The sequence below is a fragment of the Sinocyclocheilus anshuiensis genome, unplaced genomic scaffold (genome assembly GCF_001515605.1).
Source record: "Sinocyclocheilus anshuiensis isolate Anshui unplaced genomic scaffold, SAMN03320099.WGS_v1.1 scaffold1744, whole genome shotgun sequence".
NCBI classification, from domain to species: domain Eukaryota; kingdom Metazoa; phylum Chordata; class Actinopteri; order Cypriniformes; family Cyprinidae; genus Sinocyclocheilus; species Sinocyclocheilus anshuiensis.
The window spans coordinates 146930-159786 of record NW_015555974.1 but is presented as its reverse complement, the minus strand read 5'-3'; the positions used below and the strand labels follow the sequence as shown (position 1 = coordinate 159786).

Sequence of the window (12857 nt, the reverse complement as noted above, 5' to 3'; positions counted from 1 at the left end):
ACATTTCATTACACCAAATACACAACATAATGTTCTTTTTAGCAACGTCATATGACCCCTTTAAGATAACTATAACAGTAATTATATTCACATCCACAGGCTTGTACTATGATGGTGGCTGAACAAACTCAGGGTTACAGGATTAGTTTTGAGTTGACAAAACCAAACCAGTCCAATCCGGCTTTGTTGGTACCATGATGCTGATCATCAACTTTCTGTGTCAACTCAGGTGTTAATCCTGAGTTTATAAAGCAACGAACAACGAACAGCCAATCACATGCCTTGAAACTCTGATTCCCTTCTCGCGAGAGAGTCAGTGCATTCACTACCACAGATTCAAAGATTGAAAAATATGAATAATTTAAACACATTTACACAGCAAGACGAAACGATCAATCCATGAAAGAGGACAAATTAAAGACAAATTAAAATCATCTTGCCATATCAGTACAAGTAAAAGCTGTGAAGTTAGTTTATATAGTTGATACAATTTATAGGAATAAAACACTTAAAATCTAAGCTCATATGTAGTCATGTTTAAAGCTATTGATTCTAAAACTTACTTATATTGCATATCTTTATATATTTATATTCATTTAAAATAAAAGCTTAATTATTATTAAACTAAACTGGCTCATGAAATGGATTAAGGGTATAATAATTATAGAAATCGTATTAAATAATTATCTCTAAAAGCCAGATGATTTTATCTTTAATAATGTTTTACTATGTAGTGTCCTTTAATTTGGAGTAAGAGAAACTGGGCGAGGGACTTACCTGGCTAGTCAGCTAAACTGGCTTCATGGTACAGGCCCAGTACCATGAGGCCTCAATGCATGATGTCTTCTGTTTATTACTAGTGCGCTCTGCAGTTTTGTCATCTGCAGCTTTAAATGCTCGAGCCCTTTAAAGTGGAGTGGGTTTTGATTGGCTGTCAGAGTTTTAATCGTTCATCTGGCCTTATAGGGGTTATGCGCAACAGACTTCCGTATTCTGTTAACCTGGCCTCGCCGCTTCCGGTTCAAGCATTTTGCATATGCTTCGTTAAATATGAAGCAGTTTCACTCAAGATGCCTTCAAAGTAGATACCAAAGATTATCATAGCCAATGTCCATCACATATGTGGAATGATTTTTTATTTGTATTTTTTTCACTAACATTTAAATAAAATTTTTTTTTATAAAACATCAACAATAAAAACAGCTAGCTAGTTTAACTGATTATCTTAAAATCCATCGATATCGCTATTATTTATTATGGCTGTTAGCATGTTCTCCGACAAGCAGAAGCGATGAGACCTGTTTTCCGAGTTTGGTCGGGTGACGTTCCTTTCTTATTCTCAATTAGCGTGACAATTAAAACTTTGTAGTTGTCCTTATCGTCCTTTTTGTGAACTGGCCTGTGTGTTTTGTGAATCTCAAAACGTGACTGACTCGTTATAAACAGCTGGTTCATATCATTTGGTTGTGACCCTGCTGAAAAAAAAAAAAACAGCTGGTTGGCTGGTCTTAGCTGGTTTAAGCTGGAAGTAGCTGGTTTTAGCTGGTCTCCCAGACTGGCTAAGATAGTTTTAGCTTGTTGGCCAGCTGGTCTCCCAGTCTGACCAGCTAAAGAAGTGGCCAAAACCCCTCTAAAACCAGCCTGCTTGACCAGCTATGACCAGGCTGGACAACCAGCTAAAACCAGCCAACCAGCTTAGGCTGGTTTTAGCTGTTTTTTTTTTTTAACAGGGTAATCGGACATCACTGCTCATGCAGTGTTTGTTGTTGTGTGAAGGAAACACCAGCACTCACTTGGAAGATAGAATGAACTACCACCTCCTCATGAGTTTCTGACGAAATGGCAAGGTTTATTTAAATTTGTTCGTTTACATTATTGTCACAGTCTTCTTAGTCTTATTATTCTGGTCCTGTGTGAACACATAATGGATTCAGAATCAGGGATGCTTGTTCCATCGGGAGGTCGGATTTCCTCTGTGCTAGAAAAGCATTATGCCATCACTGTATATGTGTGATATGATGAGATGTGAAATCGGAGAACAGGTCAGTACAGATATAGGGCAATGTGTATTTCTCTGTGTGTGTCTTTGCGCTGACATTTGATCGTGATGAATTTTAAAGCAGGATCAAGGGGTAGCGAGCGACAGTCTGGGCCAGTTAATGAAGACAGTGGGAGGTATCGGTGCATTATATGTATGTGTAGGACTGCACTGAATCACAGAGTGGGATCAGAAGACCTTGGGGTTGAAGGGCAGTGTGTTTAGTCTATGCAGTCAGTGTGGGGTATGTTTTTATGTATGTGAGATCAAAAGCAGTGGTTATGAAACTCCACCCCCTCTCATCCAGGCTAGCATTCACCCAGTTATTGAGCATTCAATAAGAATATCTTGGTATTAAAGTGTCCAAACTGTAAAAATATCTTACTATTCAGACTCATAGAAAAAGGTGCATATCCTTTGCACTCTTATGGATTAGTTTAGACCAGTGGTTCTCAGTTCCAGTCCTCACCACTCTGCATATTTTGCATGTCTCTCTCATTTAACACACCATTCAGATAATCAGCTCGTTAGAAGAGAGCTCCATGCATGAACTGTGTTCCAATTGACATGGTCCCTACACAGTGTTCATTGCTCCCTACTACCCGAGTATGGGAAATCCATTTTCAAAGTTTTTAATTCTCATTATTGTAATATTGAAAACAGTAATGTTTTCAGGTTGTTCAAGCTGTAGTTTACAAGCAGTCTACAAACTGTCTGTAGTAACTGTCTGCAATATTTATAACTGTCCTCAAAGCAAATGTCTTCAGAGTACAATTAAAGCAAACTCTACAGCTGGGTTGTGTGGTATTACAGTATCTCTCCAGTCACTGTCTTTGATCAGCGCATCCCTCCAGCCCCCTGTTTCCAGGCAGTAAAGCCCCCAGAGCTGCTCTCATCTGTCATTTTCTCCCCTTACACATCCTCCAACCCTCTCACCCCCTGCTTCTAGGAAATATTTCTCCCGGGACTGTCTTTGTTTAAAGCAAATAGGCCGAATCCAAGCCAAAAGCAGAAAATGAGTGCTTCCATTCATATACATGCACTGTTCCTGGTTCTGAGGCCAAGAGCTGACTAAGCCAAGGCAATGCTGAGTAAATCTTTAGCATCCAACCTGCTGCTATTTGAAAACAAGAATAGACGATTATATTTCAGTTTGCTGTGTAAACATAACATAAACATATATTTCATATGCAAACAGAACAATGTATTTTTGCTTTAATCTCACAAAATCATGTCATTTTTCAACCTAAGATCAAAGGAAAAGAATAATAAATTGTTTGCATTAAGAAGATGAAGCCTGTTATTAATGACCATTAAGATTTGTTGCATTGTGACATTTTTTTTCATGATAATTAAACTGTCAGATTCTCATTGCCATTCTGTCTGTCTGTCTGTCTGTCTGTCTATCTATCTATCTATCTATCTATCTATCATATTTAAAATGTTATATAATAATTCGTAACATTGATATTTGTAAAATATAGTGCAATTATATAATATATTTAAAATTATATAATGTAATAATAATAAGAACAATAATGTACATAAATACTACACCGTTTAAATATGCTCTTTCCAGTTTATTTATTGTAGTAATGAGAATGAGATTGTTTTGTAGTATGGTAATGAGAACTGCGGTTTAAAATGTGCTTAATGAAACTAATTCTGTAATGGTCTTCATTTTCACAAAGCAAAATCTAATTTCTTTCTTTCTTTGTCTTGATTTTGGGGTGAAATATGACCTGCACATGATCTAGACAGGTTTCGTGTGATTCACCCTTCAAGTGAAAGGAGCGTCATATTCAGAGATTTTTCTCTTTTGCAAATGGATTCCCAGTCCCCAAAGCACTCTAGACATGAACCATCATGTCAGTATAATTGTAAAATGATAGGCAATAAGTCAGACAGATACACGTGAATGAATCGTAAGATGAGGGTGCCCATTTCAATTATGTACATTAGTTATAGATGAGGAATCTTTCGGGAATAACCCATACCGAATACATTTGCAGAATTAATACACTGTGCAAGGCCATTTTCTTGTACGTAATTGCACCCTAATTATCCATTAGTTATTGAATTAGCCTTTTATCTGTTTGTCACAGGCAAAGGCTTAATAAATGGAAGAGAAATCATCAACTTGGTTATCAACGCTCCAAATTTGCAACACAGTGAGCGAGGGAAAATGCAGAGAGAGAGAGGGATGGAGAGAGATACACTACAGTAGCAGAGAAAGATGGAGACAGACAGACAGAGAGAAAGACATACATATATTCATGAGCATCTTCGGGTTGTAATTAAGAATCAAGTAGCTACAATGAAGCCGTTAGTTTATTAAGTTTTAAGAGACTATGCAAGTAACTCGGAAGATTTTTGCTTTTCTTTCTCTCTGCTGATGCACAGCAATCTGGGAAATTATTTTGCAAATGATTTCAACTGTTTTTCCCCCCAACATCCTTTTGTAATTGTTTATATTATTTATATTGTACTGTAAATCGTGTATTCTGAGTTTGCTGACCTTAATTAATTTGAAACAGAATGTGACCATAAAAAAAGTAAAATATCAAAATATCTATAAAAAAAAATATTGTTGATTAATGATGTATTTCATCAAAATTTGGATGTATACTGAATTATTATTATTTTTTGGTTAAAAAACAGTTTTCACTCGGAAATGCATAGCAATCTGGGAAATTATTTTGCAAATTATTTCAAATATGTTTTTTTTTTTGGTTAATTATTTTTATTTTATAATACTTATATATATATATATATATATATGATTTGTGGATGTGGATTCAGTTTGATTACCTTAATTTATTTGAAACAGAATCCAACCACAATATCAAAACCAAAAATGTATTAGCAACTTTAATTTATTATAGCTGTATATTACATATATTTTTAATTTAAAACATTGATTTAGAAAAAATCTTTGGCTTTTTATAATTAATTTAGTATTTTTGGTACCAAATTATAATAGAAATTACATAGAAATACCACACATTCTGTTATGAAATTCTATAGAATTTTCCCAAGGCATTCCGACTTCAACTTCGGGACATCTAAAGAGGCTTAAAAATAACAAGGAAAATACAATATCAATAAGATTCTACCATTTATTACACATAATGACATTCTTAAATAAAAATGCTTCACTTAACAGTTCTTGCATAGATATATTACAATACCAATTTAAAAAAGAATTATGAAACAAACCAGTAACAAAAATAAACTCTTTTCCTTTTTCCTTAATAAAGAACATTGTCATACTAACATCATATAATACAAATAATATATGCAAACACTTTTTACAACAAACAAAACAAAACAAAAAAAATCAATAAAAATAAAAATCAGCATAAATATAGGAGCAAAGTGGAAAGCATGAAATGCCTGCGAAAAGCAGAGGGATTGGAACAGATTTAATTTACAGCAGGAAGTGTGGAAAAAAGCCTTTAACTGGAAAACTACGCTACAAGTGCAACAAACATTGGAAATCACTCTGTTTATCAGCTTCATACCATCCATTTGAAAGCTTTTAGCACAGCGTTTTGAGCAATGGAAGGGTACAAAGAAAACAATGCTTCAGATGTCTAGTGAGCGAACAGAGACCAGCTGCTAATGTGAATGTACAGACTAATGTGTCAATCCAAAAACAATGTACAGACCTCTAAAACGGACTAATCATAGTATCACGAGATATGAAATGCATTCAAACTCCTAATTTAGTGTTCCCTGCATGTTTAGTAGTGTCTCAGCTCATGTCAGATCTTTAGGATGTAAATTTTACATTGTAGAATGTAAAAACATACCTGCAAGTGTGCATTACAAATAATTGCATTATCCCAAAGCAAAAAGGTCAGTTAGTTGTCTGTACGATTTAAAAGCTGTTTAAGTGGGTAACATACAAGGTGTATGCACACGAGAGAAACTAAAGACAGTGCACATAAAACAAGCCCTAAAAAAAGCATACAACGAGCTTCTCTGTAGGGTTTCTCAGGACCATTAAGACAAACTCATTAGCTAGTTTTTGCCAAAGTAACATCCCTAATTGGTCCGGCTGGAGGATGTTAAAGAAGGATTTTAGGAAAAAGGTGCACTTAAAGTGAACAAATGGTCAAAAGTCCACAAGGAAAACTACTAGTGAGGATCATATATCTTGATTCATAGAATGCAAAAATTTGACAAGCTCTCTGAGAATTTTAACACAAGATTTGTTTCTGTCCCATGAGCATTCAAGTACATAGTAAATCCTCACAAAACCTGATGAAAAATGCCTAGGTCATATTTCACCTAAAATTGCCCGTTAAGCCTATTAAGAAGACTATTAACATTATTTTGCATTGTGACTATATTGTCATGATGGTTTATCCCCAACTTCTCAACAAACTGGTTAAAATAAATCAGCATGACAGCAGTACAACAGACTGTACAGTAACACACACACACACACACACACACACACACACACACACACACATATAAATTAAAAATTATTATATAAATATATATATATATATATACATACATACACACAATTTTATTTAATAATACATAATATATAATAATATAATAACATATATCAATTTAAATGAGAATTGGGTAATGATATCACAATGCAGAAAAAAGTCTTACTTAATCCAAATATTTCTTTTGGTTTTTGAGGTGAAATGTGTAACATGTTTTTGACAGGTTCTGTGATAATATATTTATTATTTCTCATATGTGTTTTACCCTTCTTGCCACAGAACCTAAAATAAACACCTGATGTCATTATTTGCATCTATTTCAAATGTAACTCTTTGTCGAACTGAAACGATCTTGCATGCATAATCAATAGGATTGATCTTCTAATAGTTGTTAAGAGGTTTCATTAATGGAAATATTGGATTGTGTTGCCCAAAAATATGGAATAAAACGATGCTTTAATTCCTAGTCTGCATAGCCCATGATCATGTTTGCTACAATTTTGTAACATTTCAGGTTGCAGTCTTAAATCTTCTATGAAAAGCATGTTTCATGCACTAGATTTTAGCTGGAGAAGCGGCCCGTACAATGGTCTCTTGAGGACATCTGATGCGCACGGCTCTGCTCTGGATTCCGGTGACCTTGTGTCTTTGTTATTTTTCATAGACTAATGTGGCCAGGGAGGGAGGTAAGCTGACACCCAGCTACACAGTGAAACTGACTGTGTCGGGCGGTTGCGATAAGATCTCCCGGTCAGCATAAGTGTGGCATGCGACCCCCAGTGTGGTCCTACTCCGTTCCGCCCCATTGAGGGGCTAGCCGCTGCCGGAAGAGCCCAATTCCTTTCTCATTACCCATACTGCCATTCTGTCAGACGTGCCTCCCGTTGGTCCATGTTAGACAAGTGAGTGAGAAGGACAAGGAACTGACAGACGGTTTCAACAAGACATGATTATCCTTGTCCATCGCCTATTTTTGGGTGATATGAACCAAATGGTATTTTAAATCTACACATATGGTTAAAATCATCATAATATGCAATAAAAAATGACTATGCAAATGTTTATGCTGTCTAAAATTACATTTTGATTCTGATTATGCATCTGATCTCAGGGGTTTAGAACATTTTGAATAAGCCAAAGCATCAGTATCAGCATCTTGATGTTTATATACAGTATGAAATGGTTAAAAATAAATAAAATAAATTGTATTTATTTTTTGTGCTCATTTTATACATCTTCAGATCTGGGCCTCTGAGTTCAATCATACAAATGTGGTTTCCACAATGCACACAAAACAGGATGTTGGAAAAAAGGGACAGTTCACACAAAAATGCAAACTGTCATAATTTACTGACCCTCATGTTGAGTCCAAAGCTGTATGACTTTCTTTTAGCAGAACGTTTATAATATTTAACAAATATTATGAAAGTGAAGAGGAACAAGTGGAGCTCCGAACAGTTCAGCTGCAAAAGTAGTCCATACAACTTATACTTAAATTGAAATCTGAAATATTACGTATTATAGCTATGTTCGTGCAAACTTTATACATGAAGATACATTTCATCACTTTTGAAGTCCCAAAATCCAATTTTTTGCATGTCTTGTAATTGTTTGTTACAAGCTTGAAAATGTGGAAGTGAGAAAGAGATTCAAGAGCTACTGCACAAAGTAAGACTTGTGAATAACAAGTTACATTTTGGTCTGTTTTTAGACACAGAAGTCTTGAAATATAGTCACATGGACTATTTTTATGGTGCTTCCATGTCATTTTATAGAGTTTGACAGCCTCTATTCCTGTTTTTCACTGTAGGAAAAAGAGCATTCTTCAGAACATCTTCCGTGTTCCACTAAGTAAAGAAAGTCGCACAGGTTCGGAACGACACAAGGGTGGGTATACGATGACAGATTTTTAATTTTATGCGAGTTCTTCCTTCAGCAAGCATTTCTGTAGATCTTTATGCATGAGCCACAGTGGGATCTATCTGGAGCAGATCAGGCCTTTCAGTGGTCTGAATGATTGCATAAGTGCAGGGCCTTCCACAATCAGGAACACTTTCCATCCCACACTTGATTGTACATTGTAATTTAAACCTCACTTTTACTATACAATTTTCACACTGTACAGCCGTTTTTACCAGGAACACAAGGTAGATATGTAATGTGTAAGTAAAAAAAAAACACCACAAAGTCTAAACATGTAGATGTCGCCTATAGGACCAGAAAAACACACAACACACATCTTTCTTATGATGTTTTCATCTGTGCAAACTAAAATAATTGATGGGAAATGTCTGTCCGGACAGTTTTTCGGGACATTCTGTGATGCATTTACAAAATCTAAACTTTGTGATCGCAAATCTCTGCCTTGAGTGATGGAAGTCATTGTTCTGTTGTGAAGTCCGCAGATAAACCATGGTACTTTTCTCATTTCATGCTAGTCCTAGAAATTCTGAAAGAACCCAAGTTTATGGGATAACATTTCATGGGTCATAAATAATGTTGAGGAATGCTAAAAATGTGTGCAACAACAACATTGCTCTTCTTCTTTTTTTTGCCACTAAAGGTTTGCGTTTCTATAGAAATGAAGTCCACCTCAGATGCGTCTGTGCCAGTGTAGAATCCACTACTCTTCGCTTGTGCATATGGCAGTTTGTTTTTTTTTTTTGTCCATTTTTATTTCTTTATCTTTTTCTAATTTGTACACATCCACAGGAGAAAAGCAAAAAAAGAAGTCTTCTGAATTATATAACATAGTCATCATTCAAAAAGATCTCTTCCTTCATTTTTTTTTTCTTTATAAAAAGTCACAAAGTGTCGCTGCGCAGCAGTTGGTTGGCAGGGAGGGATGTCAAAGAGAGAGATTTGTCCGTCTACAAAGAAGGTGAGAGTGTTTCCTCCACTGCCCCTAGTAAGATTCAAATTTGAGCAATGGGCGATTCCACTTGGTCGCCTTTTGCCTTTGAAATCCAGATTTCTCTGGATGGACATTCCACTTTAGATCTTGGCTGTGCATTGGCGGGATCGAAGCAAAAAGAAAATCCTTACTCAAAATGGAAAAAAAAAAAAAAAATCCATCTCTTTGGATTGGCATCCTATCCCTATGATATTCTCCAAAATTTCTCAAGGAGATGCATTCGGGACACGTCCCACACAGTGCAGTGAATCAAATCATTGTTCAATGGTAGCTTGTCCGTTTGTGACAATCTGCGTAAGATGTACTCTACGTAAAATTGACGAAAGATTTAAATGGATCTTGGAGACACTGGAACACAATAATAGTAGTAACTAAATTGAGTCATTAATGTTTTAAGTATTAGGCAAATACCTACTGAAGCACGTTGTCTTTCAGTGACATAAGATGTCGTACCACCTTCTCAGATCTGTAGACCTCCAAATTTACGTCCTCATGGTCAGACGTGGCCGACCAAACCTCAAGACCTGTTCCCTCACGAGGGGCCTCTCTCTGGTGGGATGAGCGAATGGCCTGAGTGGTATCCGACTCCTTCCCATAATCCCTCTCTTTCTCTCCCTCTACTTTCTCTCTGTCTCTTTCTCCACCTTGCCATTTTGCCGCCTCTTTCTCCTCCTCTTCCTCCTCAGATGTGCCTCTTCATGTGCAGTGCCAAGTGATCAGATCGAGAGAAACACCTAAAGGGAAAGAAAAAAATAACTGATTAGGAAACCTGTGTGACCTGAAATATGGATCTTTTTGAATCTAAGGAGAACTTATTTTAGTTTTAAAGAATTGATTATAATAGCTTTCAACTTTTTAAATTATGTCTCTTAAATAACTTTAGTAACACTTTAGATTAGGGAGCACTATTCGCTATTGATTAGTTGTTTATTAATGTGCGTATTAGGTGCTAACCAATACCTAAACATAACTACTACTACTACCTTACTTATAATCAATAAGAAGCAAATTAGGAGTTTATTGTGGGAAAACTCTTAGTTAATAGTGAATATTCCTTAATCTAAAGTGCTACCATAACTTTTTATAATTTTTTAAAGTAAAAGTTTTTAGTGTTAAAATAAAAGATTTGGTCGTCCCAATAATACATTTATTAAAATTAACAAAAATATAATCTTTTATTTTATATTCTTGCTAATAATTTTTTTATTTTATAACACTGTATAAAATGTTGTATGAATAACTAATTATATACATAGCAATTATTATCATTATCTATATTAGATATTCTACATTATCATGTAGAATTATAATAATTATAGGCAATAATAATAATAATAATAATTCATCATCATCATTATTATTATTATTATTATTATTATTATTATTATTATTATTATTATATTGTTAACATAAACTTAAAGCTAAAAAATAAGAGAAAAGGTATAGATAAACCTAGTTGATTATTGGAGCATCTTGACCCATCCCTCAGACATATGCTTTCATGTTAAGTCTCACCTGTCCTGGAACGGCAAGGGGAGGAACACAAATTGGGAAATCAAGGGGTGTGTTTTTGGCAGGGTTGGACAGATGGCAGATCAAGCCACTGCCAGGAGGCACCAAACCAGCTGGTGTACCTCCACCCTCTTCCACACCCCCACCCCGCTGTCCTGACAGGGGGTCCGGACATGGTCGGGCCGGATTAAGAATGGGCCTGAGGGCCAAGGCTACAGGTCTAGCGTCTCGGTCTACTGTATTTACTGTTCAGACGAGACTGGGAGACCTTCCACATGCTGCTCTCCACTGTTCCCGTCAACTCCATCATTGTAATGGTAATCCTGGGCTCCCTTGACAACAACAGAATGGATTCCCCAAGGTGTATGAGCAGCCAGGATGACAAGAGAGGGTGGAGCTGAGCTCAAAGTGAGATGCGCAAGTCTAACAAGCATGAAGGACCTATTTATACATCAAAGCGAAGACAAGTTAAGATTCACTTCAGAGGTGGAAGCTCTTGGTCAATACCAGGAGGCAACAGTCTCGCAGGCACTGCGCCCAAATTGAAAATGTTCTGAAAGAAAGCACAGATCTACGTGCTTAGCTTTGTACCCAAATGGAAATGCATACTTTTTATATTTTAGTTTAGTTTATAGTTTGTTTTATGAAATAAAGTCCTTCCATGTAAAGTATGTTGGAACATTTAGAGCGTACCAGCATGCATTTACATTAATTACAGCTTTTGTGTGGAGTATCCCAAATCTTTCAGTTTAGTAATGTCTTAAGCCGCGGTCACACTAGACTTTTCGCTCCACTGACTTCCATTCATACGCATGCAAATGTGTCAGAGCGGAAACGCAAGCCCGTGCGAAGATATTTCTCATTTCGCTGTGTAGCAAAGTTCAATTTTGGTGAACTCTGACCTGCGAATTTGCGTCCTGTGAATGCGTGAGACCAATAGAAGATTAAAAACCTCACAAAGTGTCCTCTCGGTACAGAAATGGAGGAATCGCTAATTTTAGCAGTGTCGCATCATCTTGCTTTATTCAACACAACTTTAAAAGATTACAAAAATCACATAAAAAGAGAAGCGGCTTGGTTTGCGGTGGCAAGGGAAACAGGAGCGGATGGCACATTTGAAAAGTGAAACGTGTAATTTTATGTGATTTTTTTTATTACATGAGATTTGTATGTGTGCGTGTGTGTACTTGATTAACTATACTTGTGACTGATTGCAATCACTTACATAGAAAATAATTATGACTAGTGAGGATATTTTGGCGCGTGATGTCATATCCTGCTCCCGCTCCATTTCGCAGCACCGTCCGAACGAATTTCGCCTTAGGCCGCATTCACACTGCAGGTCTTGATGCCCAATTCTGATTTGTTGACTGTATCAAATTTTTTTTGAGAACCAACTTACATCTTATTTTAAAAGTGACCCATACACTTGGAAAACTTTAGGCTGAAAAGGAAGCAAAAATGACGCAATTTGCAATGAATGCAGATGAAATGATAATACAAGCTTTTGCTTGAACAAAGGCTCAAAAGAAATAAAACCTCAGAATATCTCCACTAGGTTGAGACTTCGTCATCCATTGTGCCATTGAAAAGAGTCATGTGATCGCGTGATTGGTGTCCACCTAAGTTGATATAATTCGCCGCCGTTGCTTTTTCAATGACGTACGACTCACATTGACAGGGGAATATCCAATCTGTCCGCTTACATGGCAGACACAAATGTATGTATCTGGTTCATATCACATTTATTTCCACATAAAAGAGGCCTGAAATCAATCTGAGAATATCGGAATCCATGTGCTTTTTTCCTGCTTACACGTTCATGGGACATATCTGATTTGTGCCACACTGGAGGAAAAAAAAAATAGGTCACTTGATCCATGTAATGTAAATGCAGCCTAAGACAGTACTGTTATTGCTA

The 12857-nt window shown here is 36.2% G+C and overlaps 1 protein-coding gene across 2 annotated transcripts in view; it reads right to left on the bottom strand.

Annotated features, from left to right (window-relative positions):
- Nucleotides 1–7178: 7178 nt before the first annotated feature.
- Nucleotides 7179–12857, bottom strand: part of klf7a (Kruppel like factor 7a) — a 42896-nt gene continuing 37217 nt past the window's right edge. For both annotated transcript variants that reach the window (XM_016470582.1, XM_016470583.1), the window contains one exon: nucleotides 7179–10158. In XM_016470582.1, the coding sequence (XP_016326068.1) occupies nucleotides 10107–10158 (52 nt within the window). In that variant the 3' untranslated portion in view covers nucleotides 7179–10106. The remainder of the gene's footprint in view (nucleotides 10159–12857) is intronic.